We start from the raw sequence: 24,173 nt of genomic DNA, 5'->3' as shown, positions 1-24,173 counted from the left end.
GGCTCTATTCTTTACATGGTTTTGCTTTCATATCATCTACCGGCCGGGATCCAAGAATGTAAAGCCAGACGCGCTGTCGTGCATGTTCGATAATCCCAAAGACTTTTCTGTACCTGACACTATTCTGCCGGCAAATAGTTTCCTTCTCCTTCAAACAGATCTTCTATCCATGATCAGAGAAGCATCCCCAGAACCTTCAAGTCTCCAGGGGTCCTCTTTAACATCCCGAGATGGACTATTATGGAGGGGAAGTCAAATTTTTGTACCAGAGAACGTCCGAGTCGAGGTTCTGACACTGTTGCATGACCACCCACTTGCGGGACATTTTGGGGTCCGTAAGACTCTTGAGCTGGTGCAGCGCACCTTTTGGTGGCCTAACCTAAAGGAATTTTGCAGAAAATATGTCAACTCCTGCTCTGTCTGCATCCAAAATAAAACTCCCAGGAACAGAGCTTGGGGACTACTAAGACCACTGCCTATACCAGATAGGCCCTGGAGGATGATAGCAATGGACTTTATAGTTGAATTGCCATGTTCTGAGGGATGTTCGGCGATCCTTGTGGTCGTTGACCGGCTGTCCAAAATGGCCCACTTTGTGCCCCTAAAGGGAACACCTTCTGCTGTGGAGACGGCCCGTGTGTTCATTAGGGAAATTGTCAGGTTACACGGGATCCCCGCAAATATAGTGTCCGATAGGGGGGTACAGTTTACTTCACGCTTTTGGAGAGCCCTTTGTGAAAATCTGAAGATTGAACTAGCTCTGTCCTCAGCATACCATCCCCAAACAAATGGGCAAACTGAAAGGACAAATCAGACTCTGGAGCAATACATTAGGTGTTTTACATCTTTTGTGCAAGATGATTGGGTGTCCTTGCTGCCCCTAGCGGAATTCGCTTACAATAATGCCAGCCACTCTGCCACCGGTCAATCCCCTTTCTTTGCCAATTATGGGTTTCATGCATCTTTTTTACCAGATTTTCTTTCAGAATCATCAGTTCCAGCGGTCCAGGACACAGTGCAGTTTCTCAGTCATAATAACCGGATCTTGCAGGAAGCGGTATCCAAGGCCCAAGCGGACAATAAGAGGTTCTTTGATCAGAAAAGGAGAGGAGATCTAATCCTTCAGCTTGGCGACAAGGTATAGCTGTCTACTAATAATATTAGATTGACATGTCCTTCCAAGAAGCTTGCCCCTAAATTTATTGGGCCTTTCCCTGTGAAAAGGAAAATTAACGAAGTATCTTATGAATTATGCTTACCTGACTCACTTAAGATACACCCTGTGTTTCCCGTGTCACTCTTAAAGCCTGCTGTAGATGATCCTTTTCCTGATAGGGGCACCAGGGTCCCTGAACCAGTTCTGGTGGACGGCAATGAAGAGTATGAAGTGGAATCCATCCTTGACTGCAGAAAGAGGTCTGGGCAAGTACAGTTTTTAATTAAGTGGAAGGGGTATGGTCCGGAAAACAACTCATGGGAACCTGACTGTAATATTCATGCCAAACGTTTAATTCATGCTTATTTCTCTGCCCATCCTGAAAAGAAAAGTTATCTGGGCCTCCGGAGGCTGCCCGTTGGGAGGGGGCAATGTCAGGGGCCTGTCAGCAGCCGTCGGGCGAATCTGCGTGCACGCAGGTCCACAAGGAATCTTTCTAGGCTAATTCAGCTTAATTCCCCCCAGGGGGCACCGGCGCGCTCCCACGTGTGCCCGTACGCACGTTCGCGGGTGCGCGCACGCCCGTGCGCGCGCCCGTTCACGCTAGCGCCGTTTGGCGCCAAGGGCCCTTTAAAAGAGTGACAGGTGCTCATGTCAGGTGCTGTTCGTCTGCAGCTCTGCACCTGAAAGTTCCTGTATCTGCCTGTCTGTTGTTTGCTATTGACCCGGCTACGTCTGACCACTCTCCAGTCTCCAATCCGACCCGGCTTGCCTGACCTTGCTTATTCTGTTACCTGTTGCCGAACTCCTGCCTGTCTGACTATTCTTGGATCATCCCTCCTGTTTATACCTGCCTGATCTCCTGCCAAACGGACTGTCTGACCTTGCTTGCCTGTGTCCTGTGACGCTGCTTCCAGCCTGCTTGTTCGCATCCTGCTGCTGTCTTCGCATCAGTCTGCCTGCCTTCCGGCCTGCATCCGCAGCCTGCATCTGCAACCTGCATCCGCAGCCTGCATCCGCAGCTCAGCCATTCCTGAGGGACATCCTTCCAGTTCCGGTGTCTGCTTCTGCTGGAACCTGCATCAGGCCCTCCTACCCACTGTGCTCAGGAGACCACTGTTCCCACTTCCAGCGGCTCCTGAACCAGCGTTTAAGAGAGGTCTCCTTCTACCAGTCAGGCTCAACTACCAGGTACCTTACAGGTTGGCCTAGTGTGGATTCTGGGTCACTCCTATGTATACTGGGGGGGCCAGACAAGCTGATATTCAGCCGAACAGTAGGCAGTTGGGTATCCCCAGACAGGAAGCCCAGGTCCGATGGATTGGGGTACCAGGTATGCTGTGGAACAGGGTGCTTACAGAGGTTCTCTCGTCTTGACAGGGCACCAAATGTTTTGGTGCTACATGTGGCGGGGAATTACATGGGAGCCAGGTCTATGCGGGAACTAATATGGGACGTGAAATTAGATTTTTTTCCTTTGCGTACGGCTTTTCCCGGGATGGTCATAGTTTGGTCTGACATGGTTGGCAGGACGTCCTGGCGGTGGGCCGGGCCAGTTAAAAAGGTGGACAGGGCCCGAGTGAAGGTAAACAAGGAAGTGGCCAGATTTGTGATTAGGAATGGGGGAGTGGCCATATGTCATAGGGAGCTGGAAGTTGATACCTGGAGGAATCTGCGGAGTGATGTGGTGCACCTTAATGCCGTAGGAATCAATCTTTGGGCACTGGGGTTACAGAAAGGTATACAGAGAACATTAAGGGTGTGGAGGTGCACGCAAGGGTAAGGTGTTACCCCTTACATGCTGTGGCAATGGTGGGTCTTTGGAGGAAGAGAAGATGACTGTTATATATAGAACATGGTTGGAACCCATCTGTGGTATGGGGTTCTCAGGTACCTTCTGGTTAATGAGAGGTTAACCAGGAAGGGGTAAAAATGTAGGTCACTGCGAAGGTTGAGTACTGTCTCTGAGTCGGTGGCTTGCGACTGGAGGCCTAAACTTTAAAAGAAGTTGGTCGCCGTGACCAAGTTGTGTGTCATTGCCCTCGAAGACCCCCAAAGTATATAGAGAAGTTGGTTGATGGTTATTTAAAATGTTATTTATTTAAATTACGTTAATTATTAATAAAAAGGTTGTAAGGCCATTTTACTCCAAAAACCTTGAAATTTGAACGATCTGTGGAGCGATAAACGAAAGTGGTGCTCGCATACTCGATGCTCGATGCGAGTGTACCATCAATTAGGCATGAAAATCGTACTTCCAACGATATATTTCGAGTGTATATTACCGCTCAGTTTGTTGTCTTCATATTTGTAATCTGCAATATCTTCAATAAAAAAAATTGGAAAAAAAAAAAAAAGAAAATCGTACTTCCAAACTGTTTTCATGCCAATAGAGGAAGTGATGCAATGTTTAACCTTTTAACGACACCTCTACTGGACACACCCCTACTGTACAAAATCGGGTCGAACTTTCCAGGGATCATGCGCAGTTCTGTTTCGTAGGTCAAAACTTCCAACTCTCCCATTAATGATACAAAATTTGGACAATTTTCGTAGAAAAACCCAACATGTTGGATCAGTCAATTTCGGCTGTCGTACGAAAATCGCGTGTCGCACATACCACACTAACGATACGAAAAACTAGCAATTTTACTTTCGATTTGTATTTTCGTTCGAAATTCGCATCGTGTATGACCGGCTTTAGGCAGATGGCATCTAGATGGGATCTAGATCTAGACCCTCACCAGGAACCCTGATTGAGCTCCATTTTTGGAAGCATTTCCCCAGGCAACTCTAGAAGGAAGCACACAAGGCATTTCAGTGAGCTCTTTTTATGTGGATTTCTGAAAATCCAGCCAATCAATTCCTCAGATCCTCCACACATCTATATTGTAAGAACTTGCACTTGGCTGGCTCAGACATGAGAAACAGTACAGCTTGACACAGATAGCAGTCAGCAGAAAAAATTTAACCACTTGTACGCAGACACCTGTGACTCCTTGGCACAGAAATACACTGCTCCTGACAGTGTACTCATGTGTGCCCATGTGCTGCTGTGCATGATCCCTAAACTCATATAGAATACGATTTAGGAACTTTTCTACAGCAAAGATTTTTGTATTCAACTAGCTGGACCACAAAATAGGATCAAGTGGAATTTCTCCTGACTGTTTATGAATGACCCAGTCCACTAAATATATTTGAAGAGATTAGGTTCAGAAACTGAACAGGGATAGGGAAAATTGCAGACACCCACACTCACTCAGGTTGAACTGGATGGACTGGTGTCTTTATTCAGTTTTACCAACTATATGTAACTCCCCCATCCCCTGAGTCATTCTTTGTCCCTGCCCCCTAGCCACCTCTGTTCCTTATCTCCACCCCCACCCTCACCCAAGCAATGCCCCTTTTAGAGAGTACAGAACCAAGTATCACTTTGTGGTGCTAGGTAATTTGTATGGAACTTGTTAATGATAACAAGAAAGGTGGTAAAATAGATCCCCTGCGGCCAGCAATAATAGACCCCTTCAGAAACACTAGATCTCCCAGCAACAACAGATTCCCCCAGCAACAATAGACCCCACCAGCAACAAAATACCCTCCAGCAACAATAGATCCCCCACCGGCAACAATAGACTCCCTCCAGCAACAATAAATGTCCCAATGGCCAACAACAATAGAGCTCCTTCAAAACAGTAGATCCCTCCAGCAACAATAACCCCTTTCCAGCAACATAAGACCCCTTGATCAACACTACACTCCCCCAGTGACCATAGATCTACCAGCAGCCAGTATCAATTGATCCTCCAGCTCACCCCTGCCCCCCAGCCACCTGTGTTCCTTGTCTCCAGACCCTACCCATCTCCCAGTAATGCCCCTTTTAGACAGTACAGAACCAATTATCATTTTGTGGTGCTATTGTAACTAATTTGTATGGAACGTATTAATGATAACAAGAAAGGCGGTAAAATAAATCCCCTGCAGCCAGCAACAATAAACCCCCTCAACTGTTTGTCCTCCAAACCCACTGCCTGTAGGCCCTTCCGGAAAATGGCTATAAACTGAAACTTGGACAATAGAGACCCATCCAAATGCAACAGAAAGGCCCCCCCATGACCGGGCGAACCTCTAAAAACTCCCTTACCACCCTCACTGGACACACCGGGGAACCTGGCAAGGGAAACAGTTGCACCCATGCCCCCTTGCCCTCCTGGTCCGTCTTGGACCTGTGCAGCAATATGCGCAACCTGTCCCTACTACAAATCACATCCTGTACCCAAATACCCCCCTGAACCTTCCTAGACAGACTGACCAGCTCACTAATCCGAAATGCCCCAAAAAAGGCCAGTGAAAAGGCCGCCTTGAATAAGGCAACTTCGTAGCTGGATGAGCATAACAATCCCAGCGGCCCAAAAATGGCCTGTAGCTTAGCAAAGGACACAGGCCGCCTAGCATCCTCATGTGACTTCCGATATCCTTTTACTGCCTGTCAAACCCAAAAATCTTTTGTAAAATCCACCCAGCCCTGCAACCTAAAGCAAAACGCTAAGCCCGCCAGCTTCTTCTCTATGGCGGACACAGATGCACCCTGCTCCATGTTCCTAGAGACGAAGTAAAGGACCATCAGTCTTACCTCTGAATCTCCCTGATCAACCCCAGCTAGCCACACCCTCTCCAACCACTCCCCCCATACCTTGGTGTAGGCCTTCCACGTTGCCACACTCACCGACCTCCTGATCCATCCAGCAACGGCTTCAAGGCAATCTCCTACAGCCACCCAGGACAAGGAACCCCCTGTTGCTCAGCCGCTGGTGCCAGCTCTCAGAACCTGTCACACTGAAACTGAGACAAGGAGTCAGCTAGAGTATTGTCTACTCCAGGGAGGTGAACAGCATACAGAAACATGTTCAATTTTAGGCAGCGTAGCATCATGTGACGCAACAGCCGTATAACAGGTTGTGACGATGCTGAGATGCGGTTAATGACTTGAACCACTCCCATGTTGTCGCAATTCAAACGGCTTTTCAAGTTTCGAAACAACTCGCCCCAGATTTTCATAGCCAGCACTACTGGAAAAAGCTCCAGGAGCACCAAGTAACCGAGAAAACCCGCGTCTAACCAGGAACGTGGCCGAGGTGCCGCAGTCCAATGACCCTGGTAGAAGGCCCCATAACCTGATGACCCTGCTGCATCCGTAAAAAGTTCCAAGTCGAAGTTGCTCACCGGCCCCAACATCCAAACCGATCTCTCATTATACTCTTCCAGAAACGTGTGCCACACCCTCAAGTCCGATGTTCCCAATTAAGACGGATAAAGTGTGTAGGGGACCTAACCCCCGCCGTAGCAGCCGATAGCCGTCTGCAAAAAACCCTGCCCATGGGGATAATGCAACATGCAAAATTAAACTTACCCAACAGGGATTGTAACTTCCTAAACTGGATCTTACACAGTCCCAATGTCCCGGATCTCCGCCTTGAGGGCCAACAATTTATCCTCCGGCAACCGACACTCCATGGTGTCCAAGTCGATCACTATGCCTAAGAAACTGATCATGGTAGTTGGGCCCTCAGCCAAAGGAATACTGAATCTACTCGCAATGTGCTGTAATGTAGACAAAAGTATCCCACACACCTTAGAAGAAGGAGGCCCCACGCAAAGGACATCATCCAAATAATGGATGACAGAATTCACCCCCGATATGTCACGGACCACCCATTCAACAAAGGAACTTAATATCTCAAATAGAGCACAGGAAACTGAGCAGCCCATGGGTAAGCAGCAATCTACGTAAAATTCATCCTGCCGCACCCCAGCAGGAGGAAACTTTCTGAATGGACAGGAAGCAAACGAAAAGAGGATTCAATGTCCGCTTTCGCCATCAGAGCCCCTTTTCCATGGCGGTGAACCCAGCCAACCGCCGCGTCAAAAGAAGTGTACGAAACCATACACGCCTCCGGATCAATGGCGTCATTGACCGAACCTCCTTTTGGAAGGATAGGTGATGTATAAGGCAAAACTTGTGTGGCTCCTTCTTAGGCACCACCCCTAGAGGCGAAATCACCAAATCCGGCAAAGGCTTCACCGCGAAAGGACCGCCCATGCGACCCAGCGCTACTTCTTTACCCAGTTTTTCAGAGACCACCCCAGGATGTTTTAAAGCGGAATGCAAATTCCGCGCCATAGGCGGAACCGCACTTAAGGAACAAGGGATCCTAATACTCTCCAAGAACCCCTCCCTCAGCAACCGCGCAGCCTCACGGTCCGGATACATATTTAGGAAAGGTTGCATCCTTTCCCCCTCGCCGGCGTCCTCCCTCTTGTTTGCAGATGCTCCGGTACGTTCCCTGCCTTTTTTAAAACGACGGGACCCGGGATTTGAACCTCCACATACGGAGCACTCGTGTTTAAAACATCAGGAGCTCCCAAACTTGCAAAAGCCCTCATTGTACTGAGACAGAAACCCCACTTCTTAGTGGCTGGTTGTCCAGGGGAATCTGCACCACCGGCCCCTCCTGGAAAAAACTGGTTTGGAGCCCGCGCTGAGGACATGAGCCACATCTAGAGGCTGATGTCCTTGTGGTCCCACCGAAGGGAAGGACGGACGGCCCTCCACTGCTGGAAATGTTCGTCATACCGCAGCCAAGCAGATCCCCAGTATACTCTTTGGGCATCCCTGACAGCATCCATATAACAAAAGAGCACTGAACAGTGCTCTGGGTTCTTGTTCCCTATGACACTCGCCATAATGGCAAACGCCTGTAGCCAATTGGCGAAATTCCTCGGATACAGTCTGTACTGCCGCCTTATTTCATCCTCCTTCTTCGAGTCATCGGGCTTAACCCTATCCAGGTTAAACTTCTCAAGAGGTAGCAGGGAGAAGATCTCTAGGTACTCACCCTTGCAAATTTTATCCCAGTTGTCCCGTTTCAAGTGTGCCCCTGCGTCGGCTATCCGCACAACATCCACCTTTCCCGGGACCTCCTGCGACATTCTGGCCTTTTCCCCTGATGTCGCAACAGCAGCCACCTGATCTGGGGGAGATACTACGGGCCCCATGGTAGCGGGAGCTACCGCCATAACCAGGGGGAAGGGGTACCACACTGGGCCCCATCCCTATACCTTCCGCAATTACTCCTCCACCCGGCTGAACCCACTGCGCCACCTGCAGGGCATTACCCCATTTCCCCCTTGCAAACTGTTACACCAAATCTCGCAGCCCCCTTAATAAATCCTGTAACTGCGCGTCCGTCCCGGACGTGGCAGGTGGAACACCGACCACCTGTGGGCCGGACCTAAAGCCCGACATGGCCCATGATGTGGCACCGTGAGGGGCTACCACCCTCCGATCAGCTACCCCCATCAAACTACCCAATACATTGCTAACAAAGCTGTTAAGTAAATTAGCAGACTTACCAGGCTGACCAGGGAGGCCCCCAACAGCCGCCGCTCCTGAATCCCCCGATGCCTGATGTCTCTGCGATTTGTTATCTTCAGAGTAGGACGGTTCACCCTCTGACTGCACCTCTTGGATCTGTGCTTTCTCACCTTGAAGCATCCCAAACAAGGAAGGCCTGGATGACGTGGATCCGTGCCGTACGTGGCTCCTCCTCCCTGCACCGGATCCACCCATCGATATGCTGCACAGACCTCCAGCACGTCCAGTACCCTGGGCCTCCATCTCTGCCTTTTCTATGCCCTTCCCATCCCTCTCTCTCCTGGAAGGGGTTGCCGACGACACATTGGAGCCACCAGCAGCATCTGGTAATGGCGACATTCCTCCTTCCACACCAAGATTCCCCCTTCCTGAAGCATCAGAGGGGGAGAAGTCTGCTGGCTCCGGACAGTGACGCCGGGCAGGCGGAGGAGGTGTGCCCACACAACCTGATGCCCCGCCCGCTGAGCTCTACCTACGTTGAGGATTCCGTCCAGGCCCACCACCCATGGAAGCTGGTGGTTGCTTCGCTGGTGGTCCTGATGGGTCCCGGGTGGGGCTCCTGCACTGGCGCAAAGCTCGGGGGGAGGATCCGGAGGAAAAACACTTTAATGGTCGAGACCACCGAGCGCGTGGGATGTCTTGCCCCCCCTGCTGCAGATCCGGATGCTTGGTCCTCTAGAAGGGCAGATACCTGGCTTTGTAGCCACTCCGGCCCCTTGGAAGCTGCTGCAGCCTGCAGCTGCGCCAGGATCCTATCCACATTGGCCATGTTTCAATTTTGTGACAAGCAGCAGCGTGGAATAAACTGTCTGCTTGTCACCTCTCCCTCCACTGCTGCCCGGGAGACCCCACCTATCCCTTAAATAAACTACAACAAACCCCTCCTCATCCTGTTGCTCCAACCAATCCTTCCTCTCCCCTATTCTCCACCTACAATCCTTAACCCCATAGTTGCTTCCCCTTCTCACACTGTCATGCTGGCTCTACACTATCTTTTCATTTTATTTGTCTCACTCCGGGCCTTAGGCCCCTTTCTCATGGACGGACCGTCTATCCGTTTTTCTTCCATCCGTCAACGGAGGACAATGCATTCCTATGGGCAAATGGATGACCATCCGTTACATCCGTTAACCTCCGCTTCCGATTTTACCCATTTTTTTTAACGTACAAGGCTATGTCCAGATCCCTGAAAACGGATATTAACTGACGTCTGATCAGTTAAGATCCGTTTTGAAGAAATATATATATTTTTTGTTTATCTGTGAACTCAACCTATGACCCAGGCAGTAGTTGGACATAGGAAGTACATCCCCAGTACATCCCCTGTACATGCCCAAGGAGAAACATAGCAATAGATGTCTCCCATGAGGAGCTTACATTGCACAATGCAGATAGCACACACAAGGACAAGGACAAAGGAAGGACACAGCAAAGACAAGTCACTAACTGAAAACTGCAATGCAGCATGGGAGGAGCAATGCTTTCTGGGTAATTTCTCTAAAGGCACAGAAACTGCTGTAAACGGATGAAAACGGATGCAAAAACGGATGAAAAAACAGATGTAAATGTGTACAGATGAAAACGGATCTTAATCGAACGGAAGGCGGATGAAAATGGAGATTAACGGAACAGAAGACGGATGAAGATGGATGAAGCAACGGATAAGAACTGATACGTTTTTAACGTGGCTAAACTCACGGTGCCCGTGTGAATGAGGCCTTACTTTCTCTGCTGATAAATTCTTCCATTGAGCAGACTTGGCCAGAGAACATTTAAAAAGACTTAATGCCCTGTACACACAGTCGGACATTGATCGGACATTCCGACAACAAAATCCATGGATTTTTTCCTGACGGATGTTGGCTCAAACTTGTTTTGCATACACACGGTCGCACAAAGTTGTCGGAATTTCCGAATGCCAAGAACCCGGTGACGTACACTACGTACGACGAGACTATAAAAGGGCAGTTCAATACCAAGCGCAGCACCCTTTGGGCTCCTTTTGCTAATCTCGTGTTAGTAAAAGTTTGGTGAGAGACGATTCGCGCTTTTTTCAGACTCGTGGTTTTCAGATCGTATTTCTGCTGTTCAGTTTGGGCTTGTGGGTTTGTATCTGGTCTTCAGTGCGTGCAGCGAGTTCCCATTGACTTGTTATTGTGTTCTTGTCCGTTCGTTACTGATTTTCAGGTCGCTCACAGGCCTTGCTGTTCTTCAGTGCATTCTGTTACTTCATTCTGACTAGCCATGTTGTGTGTACGTACTCATCGTAGAGTTCGTGCTGTGCGGGGCCTTGGTGTTGGGGTCCTTACTTTAACACAAGCCCAGTCCATGAACAGGGCGAGGAGGAGTTCATGGACCAAGAATTGGTTGCTCCAGCGTGACCAATTCTGTCACATGCCTTTGCTCCGTGAGATCCATGAGAATAATCCTGACGATTTCAGGAACTTTCTCCGGATGACGGACCCCGTATTTCACCGTTTGTTGGCTTTGCTGACCCCTTATATCAGCAGCCAGGATACCTGCATGAGGCAAGCCATCACTGCAGAGCAGAGACTAGTTGCCACCCTGCGGTATTTGGCAACGGGGAGAAGCCTGCAGGACTTCAAGTTCTCAACAGGCATCTCCCCCCAGACTCTGGAGATCATTATCCCAGAGACCTGTTCTGCCATCATCCAGGTCCTGCAGAAGGAGTATATTAAGGTAAGATTTTTATCCTTTAACATCACATTTTATTGTATTTAATGTTTGATAATGTAATGTATTTCTTTCCTCATTCCCTAATTACTATGATTGTAATACGCTGTGAATATCCCCTTTGTCCTCATTGTCATGGTTATGCAATAGAGGTTATTTGTCAGCTTACCTGTTTCCATGTGTTCATCTCCAAAGACCAGCTGTCTCTCACCTGACTGCTTTTATTAACTCTCCTCTACCATGGCTCCACCCCAGCTCCTATCAGAGAACTCTATATTAAACTCTGCACTGCAGGTCAGCCCTGCTGATCAACCTTTGTGTGTTTGGCTTCCTGTTCCTGCCTGCCATGTGCTTTACGTTTGTTTCTGTTACCGACTTTGGCGTGTTCTCTACTATTCCTGTCTGCTTGTGTCCCTGACCTCTGGCGTGTCCCCGACTATCCCTGTTTGCCTGTGACCCTGAACCTTGGCGTGAACTCTGTTGTCCTTGTCTGCTTGTGGCCCTGACCTTGGCTTATTCCTTTACTTTCCCTATCCTCCTGTTGCCTACTGTGGGTGTGAGCTGGGGGACCCTGGGGGCCGCGACCTGGAGCCAGTTGCAGCCCAGTCCATCTTCACCTCTAGAGGCTCTGGTGAACACCTGCTGGCTCTTAGACTCCGCTCCCCAGGGAATCCTATGCTCTAGCCCCGGTGGGATCAGAGTTGGTGTCCCAGCAGCCCTGCCTTCCTTACCTCCCGGACTCCCATCCGCAGCAGTCAGCCGTAGGGTCCACTGCCTTGTGGTGCACTCCTGATCCCAACGGTGTGCATCTGTCACCCGGCCTCTAGGTGACCAGACAGTTTGATCAGCCATGGACCCGGCTGACGTGTTGCTTCCTGCAGCCGATCCATTGCAGGGCATAGTTCGCAGACTCGAGGCCCAGGAATCTAATCAGACTCAGGTGATGCGATTCCTTAAGGATCTGGCTTCCTGCTTCGAGCAGCTCCAGGCCTCCTTGGGAAACCCGAACCTGCAGCCTCAAGTACAATCAGCAGCTGCACCTATCGCACCAGTCGCAGCCACACATTCATATTCACTGCCAGCTCCGTCCCGTTTTTCTGGGGACTCCAAGGCCTGCAGGGGCTTCCTCAGCCAATGCACCATTCATTTGGAGCTCCAGCCTCAAAACTTTCTGTCTGATCGGGCTAAGGTAGCCTATATAATTTCCCTCCTCTCTGGTGAAGCTTTAGCTTGGGCTGCCCCCCTGTGGGAGAGGAATGACCTGGTGGTTTCCAGCCTGTCCGACTTCTTGAGGCTTTTTTGTAATATCTTCGAGGAGCCAGCTCGGGTTTCTTCAGCAGCTAGTGCCCTTTTACGCCTTCGCCAAGAATCTTGTTCAGTGGAACAATATGTGCTTCAGTTCCATATCCTCACAGCTGAATTGAGCTGGAACAATGAGGCCCTGGTCACAACCTTTTTACATGGCCTCTCTGACCGAGTGAAGGACGAATTAGCAGGAAGAGCCATCCCCGCCGGTCTGGATGATGTAATTTCCTTGTGCAATCAGATTGACATTCGTTTCCAGGAGAGGTCCCTAGAAAAAAGACGCCAGCACCCCCTAGGTCCTAGTCAGCCAGATCTCTTCTCCCGTCGCCCTGTGGAGCAACCTATGCAGCTGGGCCGGACCAGACTAACCCCCGAAGAACGTGTTAGACGCAGAACTCTGGGCTTATGTCTTTATTGTGGGGGCAAGGGTCATTTTCGTGACTCCTGCTCGCTTCGTCCGGGAAACGCTCAGGTCTAATACATTTAGAAGGTGTATTGGACCCAGAAACATCACCTTCTCGTCTTCTTCTTCCGGTGTTGCTCCATGTAGGCCCTTCTCCCCAATCGGTCCTAGCATATCTGGACTCCGGGGCTGCCGGCAATTTTATGGAATGGAGAACTGCTTCTTCTATGAAGCTTACCCTTTCTCCCCTTGCTACACCACTGGTAGTCTCGGCAATTGATGGCACTGTGCTCCCAGGGGGCCCTATCCGTTTCCAGACGCTACCTATTAGGATGTCGGTAGGGATACTCCACCAGGAGTGGATTTCCTTCCTCATTCTACCCAAGGCCTCTACCCCCATTGTATTAGGCCTTCCTTGGCTACAGCTCCACTCTCCACATGTGGACTGGGTCTCTGGGCAGATCCTGGCTTGGGGCCCTTCGTGTTTCTCGTCCTGTCTTCTCAAGGTGGTCCCCAAGGAGAGACTTCCCATTGCTACCACATCCGTATCTTCTGATCTTCCCTCGGCATACAGCGATTACCGGGATGTGTTCTGTAAGAAGTCTGCCGAGGTGCTTCCTCCCCACAGATCTTTTGACTGTGCCATTGACCTTGTCCCTGGAGCAACTCTACCCAGGGGTCGTACCTACCCTCTGTCCATTCCAGAAACCCAGGCCATGTCTGAGTATGTCGCCGAGAATTTGGAGAGAGGTTTCATCCGGAAATCCTCGTCGTCTGCAGGAGCAGGGTTCTTTTTTGTTGCTAAAAAGGATGGTACCCTCAGACCCTGCATCGACTATCGAGGGTTAAATGCAGTGACTATCAAAAACCGATACCCCTTACCTCTAATATCTGAGCTATTTGACAGGTTGAAGGGGGTTTCCATTTTCACCAAGTTGGATCTCAGAGGTGCATACAATCTCATTAGAATACAGGAAGGTGATGAATGGAAGACTGCGTTTAACACTAGGGACGGGCATTACGAATACCTGGTTATGCCTTTTGGTTTGTGTAATGCTCCAGCTGTGTTCCAGAACTTTGTCAATTAAATCTTCAGGGATCTACTATACCAGTTTGTTGTCATCTATCTGGATGACATTCTCATCTTTTCTGAAAATCTGCTTGTTCACAGGAACCATGTCCGCACCGTACTTCAGCGCCTTAGAGAGAATAATTTCTATGCCAAGCTGGAGAAGTGTTCCTTTGAATGTCCTGAGGTCCTGTTTCTGGGATGTTTTGTTTCTAGTTTGGGTCTTCGCATGGATCCCGGAAAGGTCTTGGCCATTACCAACTGGCCCCTTCCTGCTAGCCTTAAGGCCACACAGCGCTTTCTTGGCTTCACAAATTATTATAGGCAGTTCATAAGGAATTACTCTTCCATTGCCGCGCCTATTATCGCTTTAACCAAGAAGGGTGCGAATGCCAAAGACTGGTCTCCCGAGGCTGTCTCTGCATTTCACATTCTGAAACGGGCCTTTGTTTCTGGACCTCTCTTGAGGAGACCAAATCCTGAGGACCCATTTTTTATTGAAGTAGACGCTTCTTCGATGGGGGTGGGAGCTGTGCTTCTTCAGTTCTTTGAGAAGAGACGTCAACCATGTGCGTTCTTCTCCAAAAAATTTTCTCGGGCAGAAAGAAATTATGGCATTGGTGATCGGGAACTTCTCGCAATTAAATTGGCGTTGGAAGAGTGGCGTCATCTCTTGGAGGGTTCTCCTCACTCCATTACGATCTTTACTGATCACAAGAATCTACAATACCTACAGAATGCTAAACGTCTGAACCCCAGACAGGCCAGGTGGAGTCTCTTCTTTTCTCGTTTTAAATTCACGATTACATACAAACCTGGTTCCTGCAACGGTCGGGCTGATGCGCTCTCTAGGTCATTTGACACTTTGGACGAGGAGTCCACCCCTGATCCTGAGCCGATCATTCCAACCTCATGCATTGTTGCCCCTTCTACCACCCTGGAATCAAAACTTCCTCCTGGCAAGACCTTTGTTCCCACGGAGCTAAGAGCTAAGATCCTTCGTTGGGGACATGATTCCAAGGTGGCAGGTCATGCTGGGTTTCTCCGATCCTTCCTGCTCATCAGTCGTCTCTACTGGTGGCCTAACCTCCGTTCAGATGTTAAAGATTATGTTAAGGCTTGTCATGTCTGTGCTCAGTCTAAATCTTCCACACAAGCCCCTGCTGGTCTTCTCATGCCCTTGCCCATTCCTAAGGAGCCCTGGTCTCACATCGCCATGGATTTTATCACCGATCTTCCACTGTCAGAGAATAATACAGCCATTTGGGTGGTAATCGATCGGTTCTCCAAGATGGCTCATTTTGTTCCTCTTCCTGGTCTCCCTTCTGCCTCTGCCTTGGTTCCCATCTTTGTAAGAGAGATTTTCCGTCTTTATGGTGTTCCTTCCCATGCCGTTTCGGACAGGGGCGTTCAGTTTACGTCCCGTTTTTGGAGAGCCTTTTGCAAATCCCTCAACATTACCTTGGATTTTACCTCTTCTTACCATCCCCAATCCAATGGCCAGACTGAGAGGGTTAATCAGGAGTTGGAGGTCTTTCTCCGTACCTTGGTCTCGGCTCATCACGATGATTGGGCATCACTACTCTCGTGGGCAGAGTTCTCCCACAATAATCATGTCAACGTCAGTTCTCAGAAAACACCCTTTATCACTGTTTATGGAAAACAACCTCAACTCCCTCTTCCTATGACCTGTTCTTCCGACATTCCAGCCTTGGCTACTGTTCAGGAATCATTCAATTCCATGTGGGCTGACGTTCATGATTCCCTCCAGAAAGTTGCCAACAAATTCAAGAATTTTGCTGACCGTCGCAGGCGTAAGCCGCCTTCTCTTCAGCTAGGAGACAAAGTCTGGCTCTCCATCAGGAACATCAGACTCCGGGTTCCTTCTCTCAAATTTGCCCCAAGATTCATTGGTCCGTACACCATAACTTCTAAACTGAATCCGGTTTGTTTCAAGCTCCAGATTCCCAAAAGCCTCAAAATCTCTAACTCCTTCCATGTTGCCCTTCTGAAGCCTTTAGTCCTCAATAAGTTCTCTCGTCTACTCTCTACCGCAGCGCCGATCTCTGAGTATAATCAGGAGTACGAGGTTAGCCAAATTTTGGATTCCCGACTCTGTAGAGGCATTCTCCAGTACCTTGTGCATTGGAAGGGGTTTGGTCCTGAGGAGAGGTCGTGGATCAAGGCTTCTGAGGTCTTTGCACCTCGTCTGTTGAGGAAGTTTCATTTGAAGTTCCCCTCTAAACCTTGTCCCAGGCGGGGAAGGGGGAGGCCTCATAAGAGGGGGGTACTGTCATGGTTATGCAATAGAGGTCTTTTGTCAGCTTACCTGTTTCCATGTGTTCATCTCCAAAGACCAGCTGTCTCTCACCTGGCTGCTTTTATTAACTCTCCTCTACCATGGCTCCACCCCAGCTCCTATCAGAGAACTCTATATTAACCTCTGCACTGCAGGTCAGCCCTGCTGATCAACCTTTGTGTGTTTGGCTTCCTGTTCCTGCCTGCCGTGTGCTCTACGTTTGTTTCTGTTACTGACTTTGGCGTGTTCTCTACTATTCCTGTCTGCTCGTGTCCCTGACCTCTGGCGTGTCCCCGACTATCCCTGTTTGCCTGTGACCCTGAACCTTGGCGTGAACTCTGTTGTCCTTGTCTGCTTGTGGCCCTGACCTTGGCTTATTCCTTTACTATCCCTATCCTCCTGTTGCCTACTGTGGGTGTGAGCTGGGGGACCCTGGGGCCGCGACCTGGAGCCAGTTGCAGCCCAGTCCATCCTCACCTCTAGAGGCTCTGGTGAACACCTGCTGGCTCTTAGACTCCACACCCCAGGGAATCCTACGCTCTAGCCCCGGTGGGATCAGTGTTGGTGTCCCAGCGGCCCTGCCTTCCTTACCACCCGGACTCCCATCCGCAGCAGTCAGCCGTAGGGTCCACTGCCATGTGGTGCACTCCTGATCCCAACGGTGTGCATCTGTCACCCAGCCTCTAGGTGACCTGACACTCATGCATGCTGGATTTTGTTTAAAGTTTTTTTGTCCTTCATACATATTTGCCTTCACTTACCTCCCCAGCATGCTCTCCTGGGCCTATATCCACCTCGTCTACTCAATTAACAATGTATTCTGTCAGCTCCATAGTAGTACTTTACCCTAAATACCCCCTAAAATGTGTAAAATTGTGATTTGTGCTTTAAATTCTGGAAGAGTGCCAGAGGTTTTTTTTTTTTTGGGTCCCAAAATCATTTGAAACCCTCCCTCCCACAACTGCTAACTCAGCTGATACCAATCCTCTATCTGCAGACTTTGCCAAACCCATACACACTATACCCACCTCTTTTGTGGTCATATTTATGGATGAATTCACCAAAGCATGTAGTGCAAGGGCCTGCCTGAATACTTTCAAATGGTACTGTTTAAAGTTTTTGTATCCTATTATTATCTTGATAGGTAATAGCAGAATGTAAGAATGTGCAGAATGTGCTAAATGTGTACAGTGTGTATTTATATCTTTCTATTATGACACTTTTTACCTTTCCAGTGGGCTGCCAATAGTGTAAGTAAGGAGGGGCTGGCCAAAGTAATACACATTATTTAGGCATTCATCTCTCAATGAAGTGGAGAGGGTTACCTGACCAAAACATCTCCCCCCCCTAACATTTTTAAAATGGCCCATGAGAGGGTGGGGGGAGGAATCTGATAGGTGGACCTTATACGTTTGTCTTTAAATACTCCCTAAAATAAATGTTATACTGATGTTGGCCAAGAATGTTTGTGTCTAATCTGCTTTCCATGTTTATGTACAAAATGATTAATTTATTTTTCTTGTTTGACTCCACAGTTTTCTTCCAACCCACAGGAATGGCAGACTGCAGCCTCCCACTTTGCCCAGCGGTGGGACTTTCCTAACTGCGTTGGGGCAATTGATGGGAAACACGCCTACATCGTCCCACCACCCAACTCGGGGTCATACTATTACAACTACAAGGGGTTCAATAGTATTGTGATGTTGGCGGTGGTGTCGGCTACTTACAAGTTTCTGTATGTGGACGTGGGGAAGAATGGCCGGATGTCAGATGGTGGAGTCATCGCCCACACAGAGTTCTACAGGTGTCTCCAGAATGGCAGCTTGGGCTTTCCACCTCCAGAAGATAATGCGGAAGGACTCCCATTCGTTTTCATTGACAATGAAGCATTTGCGCTGGGGTACCATCTTATGCGGCCATTCCCTATGAGGACCCCCACCCTGGACCAGAGGGTTTTTAATTACCGTCTGGCCAGAGCCAGAAGAGTGGTGGAGAACACGTTTGGAATAATGGCCAGGCGGTTCCGCCTATTTCTTCCACTGATACACATGGCGGAATTTAAACTTAATCACATCATCCTGGCTTGCTGTGTTCTCCACAACTTTTTAAGGAGAAATTCTTGGAACTATACTGGCTCAGTTGGGCCTGAGGCTTGAAGCTGGCCGTCCTGGCTTGCCCCCCCTGAGTGCCCGCGAGGTCCGTATAAGATACATGGAATACTTTGCGGGTGGGGGGGCATCGATATGCCAGACAATGTCTGAGACATTTTTTAAATAAAAATATTTTTTAAAATGAACAAATATTTGCTTAGATTTCCAGCTTGGCTTTCTTTTAGCTGACCATGACTGAAATTTGGGGAGTCCTGAAAATGGCGTGATTGTGTAAAATTAGAAAGCACTCTGTGGGTGTTATTTACTAAAGGAAAATACGCTTTGCACTACAAGTGCACTTGAGACTGCACTGAAACTGCACTTGTAGTGCAAAGTGGATTTGCCTTTATTAAATAACCCCCATTGTCACTGAAAACAACAACTTTAATACAAAAAATGCTTTTGAGCATTGAAAGAAGAAGCCACACTTTGTTGATTCTCAATCTTTTTAATGAAAGTACAATCACATGTGCATTTCTAATAAAAGGTTTTTAGAACAAACCAACATGTTTGTTGTATAACAATTTTTTAGGTCACATTAAAAGTAGAAATTGCCTTTTAAGGTAAAACAGGCATGTTTAAAACCATTAAAAAAATACACAACTCTGGAACTTACAAAGTTCAGCTTTTATAGAAAGTGAAGGCAATTTCAGACATGAGTATTTACAAACTGTGTTTGATATTGCGTTCAGCAGATGGGGTGAAGTCAACCATGGAAAAGCCAAATTTTGAAGATGCACACAAATTGCCGAATGTCAACATGTGCTAGCTGCCATCATGGGGGATCAATGGATGTGTTTTGTGGGTGCAACCCCTTCCTCTCAGCTACTTTCAGCTACTTTATTATTGAGGAAGGGGTTGCACCCACAAAACGCGTACATTGATCTCCCGTGATGGCAGATAGCACATGTTGACACACTGAGTGCATCCTCAAAATTTGGCTTTTCCAGAATATGTTAAACAATTGTCAGAATCAAAAATACAATAAAGCAGAACTAAGTTAGGGATTTCTAGGGCTTTTAAATTCTCCCTAAAACATCAATGATGTTCTTCATTTTGTTTTGAACATCATTGATGGTTTGCTTGATGTTTTCCAAGTCCCTATTACACCCCACTATCTCCCCGATCAGGATCTGGTCACTTTCACTGGTAAAAGGACCTTCTTCCACAACATCACGATCACCTAAAATATAGAGTTAAAAAAACACCATGTATTATAAATATGCAGGCATACATCTCTTACCTGAGCCTGTGGTCACAGACACTCACCTGTTGTGGTGACAATTTCCACCACGTCTCCCTCCTCCTCTGGTTGGGTTTGGGGGATTTCCACTTCTTCATGAGGTGGGGGGTCTGTTGTCTCCTCTGATGAGTGGTGTCCTCTGAGTCTTTTCTCCCCTATGTAAAAAAAAAAAATAGGTATACTTAGCACACAGATATTTTATGGCAGAAATAGGAATTTGAAACATTGCTTGGAAGTGGGGTACAATTGTCTCTTTTGTCAGAGTTCCAAGATGAAGAAATATTTTTTCCCTTTGTCAAGCTTGAATACTTACCTGTTGTGTGCAAGCTTCACAAACAAAACAAAACAAAACAGATGGAGTCACCCCTATAGTATACACTGGAGCACCTGTGTGGGGCCCCCTAATAAAAAGGGTGTTCTTGTGTCCCACACTAGTGCTCCAGCATCCAGATGTGTAAACAGCAGCTGAGTGTCCTCTCCTTACACAGAATCTAGTTTGCATTTCATTCTAGTTACTAACCCATCTAGCCAACAAAATTATTTTAAGAGAAGTAGGCCAGAAAAAATGTATTGAACTGCATCTGGACACAACATGGTGTTTTATTGGCCGAACGAACAATATGTCCATGAACATGAAAGTTGCCATTTTAAACTGTACAACAGTAAAGAAAAGCACATGGAGCAGCACGAACGTTATAAAAATAACGAATAGGAACACAGCACAACTACTTGCTTTTTTGCAGCACTCTCCTGATCCTTCTATACTGATCGTGCTCCCTGATTTTGAGGTCCGACCACTGCTTCCTCAGTTGATCCTTGGATCGACGTACCCCAAAATTACAGTGCAGACTCTTCACAACTTTCACCATGATCTTGGCCTTTCTGACATTGGGGTTGGGGTAAGGTCCATACTTCCCGTCATCGTCGGTCCTCTTCAAGCTGTTGACCATCTCCACCATCTCCACAAAGGACATATTTGATGTTTTAAATTGTCTCCTCTGGGATCATGACGTTTCTGGCTCCGGCCTATCCTCCTCCTCCTCCTCATTGCTGTAATTATCATGCACCTGCTCTGTCTCCGCTATGTGCTCTCCCCCACTGCGCCGAATGATAAGGGGCGGGGAATAGACTAGAAAGAACTCAGGGGCGGGCGGAGTTTTGCGCATGCACAGTGTATATAAAGCGTAACACGCGTGCGTCGTATGTACAATCTGTGAGCGGAGGAAGGAGTATAGGAAGCGCCGATCGTGATAACAAAGGTAACATGTAAACTTGGGCCTATACTGCTTAGAGATTGAGGCCTATATTGGGACAAGATTAGGAGACTTTAGCCTGACATTAGGGTTTGTCTTGTGTATTGCAGATAAAATGGATGGCTTCAATGACCACAACTTTCTCCCCCTGTTCATAGACAAATACAGGGAGCTGCCCTGTCTGTGGCAGTTGAAACACCCGCAATATAATCATAAACAAAAGAGGTAGCCCTGGAGAAACTGCTGGAGTTGGTGAAGCCGGTGGTCCCCACGGCAGTGGCGTAACTAGAACCTTCGGGGCCCCGGTGCAAGAAACCATGATGGGCCCCCCCTTCCATCCGAGCCCCGGGCCTCCAATTTTGGGAGGGTGTCCATGTACATTGTCCCAAAACCGTGCTTCCCACATGCCCCCTGGGACGTGCATCCAGCGCAATCACGGTGGCCCTTTACCATGTGACGTCAGCTGATCACATGTAAACAGACTTGCCGGCTATCCGCAGCCCTTTCCTCCCATGCTGTGTCTGTGTTAGGAAAGGACTGCCATTAACTGTCAAGAACATCAGAAAATTGTTTACACTGATAATCAGTGCCCCAATCATCAGTGCCCATCAATGCCGCCTATCAGTGCCCATCAATGCCGCCTACAAATGTTACCCATCAGTGCTCATTAATGCTGCCTATTAATGTCCATCAAATCTGCCTATCAGCACCACCAATCAGTGCTCATTAATGCTGCCTAACAGCGTCCATTCGTGCCACCAATCAGTACTCTCCAATGCTGCCCATCAATACTGCCTGACTTCTGCTTATCAGTGTTCTTCAGTGCCCATTAGTGCAGCCTATAAGTTCTGCCTATTAGTGCTCATCAATGCCCATCAGTGCCACCTATAAGTGCCCATCAATGCCTCCTATCAGTGCCTCCTATCAGTGCCCACCAGTGCCTCCCATCGGTGCCTGTCTCAGTGCCCCCTAGCGCCTTCTCAGTTCCCCCTATCAGTGCCCCCTAGGGCTTTATCAGTGCCCCCTATCAGTGCCCCCTAGTGCCAACTCAATGCCCCCTATCAGTGCCCCCTAGTGCTTTCTCAATGCCCCCTATCAGTGCCCCCTAGTGCCCTATCAGTGCCCCCTATCAGTGCCCCTCAGTGCCTTCTCAATCCCCCCTATCAGTGCTCCCTAGTGCCTTCTCAGTGCCTCCTAGTGCCATCTCAGTGCCCCCTATCAGTGCCCCCCAGTGCCTTCTCAGTGTCCCATATCAGTGCCCCCTAGTGCCTTCTCAGTGCCCCGTATCAGTGCCTCCCTTCAGTGCTCATCAGTAAATCCTATCAGTGCCTCCCATCGGTGCCCCCTATTAGCACCTTCTATCAGTGTCCCCTATCAGTGCCCCCCATCAGTGCCTTCTATCAGCGCCCCCTATAAGTGCCTTCCATCAGTGCCCCCTATCAGTGCCCCTCAGTGCCTTCTCAATCCCCCCTATCAGTGCCCCCTAGTGCCTTTTCAGTGCCTCCTAGTGCCATCTCAGTGCCCCCTATCAGTGCCCCCCCAGTGCCTTCTCAGTGTCCCCTATCAGTGCCCCCTAGTGCCTTCTCAGTGCCCCATATCAGTGCCTCCCTTCAGTGCTCATCAGTAAATCCTATCAGTGCCTCCCATCGGTGCCCCCTATTAGCACCTTCTATCAGTGTCCCCTATAAGTGTCCCCTATCAGTGTCTTCTATCAGTGCCCCCTATCAGTGCCTCCTATCAATTTCCCCTATCAGCATCCCCTATAAGTGCCTATCAGTGCCCCTATCAGTACCCATAAGTGTCCTCTATCAGTGCCCCCTATCAGTGCCCATAAGTGTCCTCTATCAGTGCCCCCTATCAGTGCCCATAAGTGTCCTCTATCAGTGCCCCCTATCAGTCCCCTTCAGTGTCCTCTATCAGTGTCCCTATCAGTGCCCCCTATCAGTGCCCATAAGTGTCCTCTATCAGTGCCCCCTATCAGTGCCCATAAGTGTCCTCTATCAGTGCCCCCTATCAGTTCCCCCTGTCAGTGACCTCTATCAGTGTCCCTATCAGTGCCCCCTATCAGTGCCCATAAGTGTCCTCTATCAGTGTCCCTATCAGTGCCCATAAGTGTCCTTTATCAGTGCCCCCTATCAATGCCCATAAGTGTCCTCTATTAGTGCCCATAAGTGTCCTCTATCAGTGCCCCCTATCAGTGCCCATCAGTGTCCTCTATCAGTGCCCCCTATCAGTGCCCATAAGTGTCCTCTATCAATGCCCATAAGTGTCCTCTATCAGTGTCTCTATCAGTGCCCATAAGTGTCCTCTATCAGTGTCCCTATCAGTGCCTCCTATCAGTGCCCATCAGAGTCCTCTGTCTTCTCAGGACAGCACGGCTCTGAGCGGAGAGCTTGTCTCTCAGGTAACAGCAGCACAGAGACACCGGCATTGACAGTTTTATATATATTTATTATATATATTATAATATAACATATAATATATTATATATTTATTTTTATATATATTTTATATATATATTTTTTATATCCCTCTCCGACGGAGACCGTCCGGTCTGTCCTCTCTCGCATGGGATGACAGAGGACACACAGCTGATCTCTCCCTTCTCCCCCCTCCCCTCTTCCATCGGAATTTCCATTAGAGATACATAAACACTCCTTTATCCACCACAGGTACTTTTATATTTGTAGGAACCTAAAATCAGATAACGTAATCTTATAGTCATATACCCATCAAGTCAGGTTATCTTCTTTTAGCTGATGTAGGTCTAATAAAAAAAACTATTTTCTAGAATTTTTTCTTCTGTAACTCATGGTCCCACTAAAAGACTGTTGACATCATATTGACTAAATCTATCCCTTATCTGCCTCATTGTGACTCAGCAGAAGTGACATTCTATATAAGCCAGCAGTATAGAGCCAATGTATAGGTGGCTGAAGCAAGTTTCAGGAGAGGACAAGATCAAACTGCAAGAAAGTACACTCACATTGCAACAAGTAAGTACATTTTTTTGCACCTTCTCTAGGGACATAGGGACTGACTTGTATGGACTGGAGCAATTGCAAAGGACAACAGTTCAATTTAAATAAACAGTTCATTTTTATATCAAATTCTATTGGCTCCTGTTGTCACCAATTAGCTTCTACATTTTGAATTGTTTTGCATC

The 24,173-nt window shown here is 48.4% G+C and overlaps 1 protein-coding gene across 1 annotated transcript in view; it reads left to right on the top strand.

The window, feature by feature from the left end:
- The first annotated feature begins 23,938 nt into the window (after positions 1 to 23,938).
- LOC141106320 (glutathione S-transferase P 1-like) overlaps positions 23,939 to 24,173 on the top strand; it is a 36,325-nt gene continuing 36,090 nt past the window's right edge. Inside the window, exon 1 of the mRNA XM_073596994.1 lies at positions 23,939 to 24,003. Within this exon, the coding sequence (XP_073453095.1) occupies position 24,003 (1 nt within the window). The 5' untranslated portion in view covers positions 23,939 to 24,002. The remainder of the gene's footprint in view (positions 24,004 to 24,173) is intronic.

Source organism: Aquarana catesbeiana, linkage group LG08, assembly GCF_042186555.1.
Source record: "Aquarana catesbeiana isolate 2022-GZ linkage group LG08, ASM4218655v1, whole genome shotgun sequence".
Lineage (NCBI taxonomy): Eukaryota > Metazoa > Chordata > Amphibia > Anura > Ranidae > Aquarana > Aquarana catesbeiana.
The sequence above is the reverse complement of the archived record's forward strand: the minus strand, read 5'-3'. Positions and strand labels throughout refer to the sequence as shown.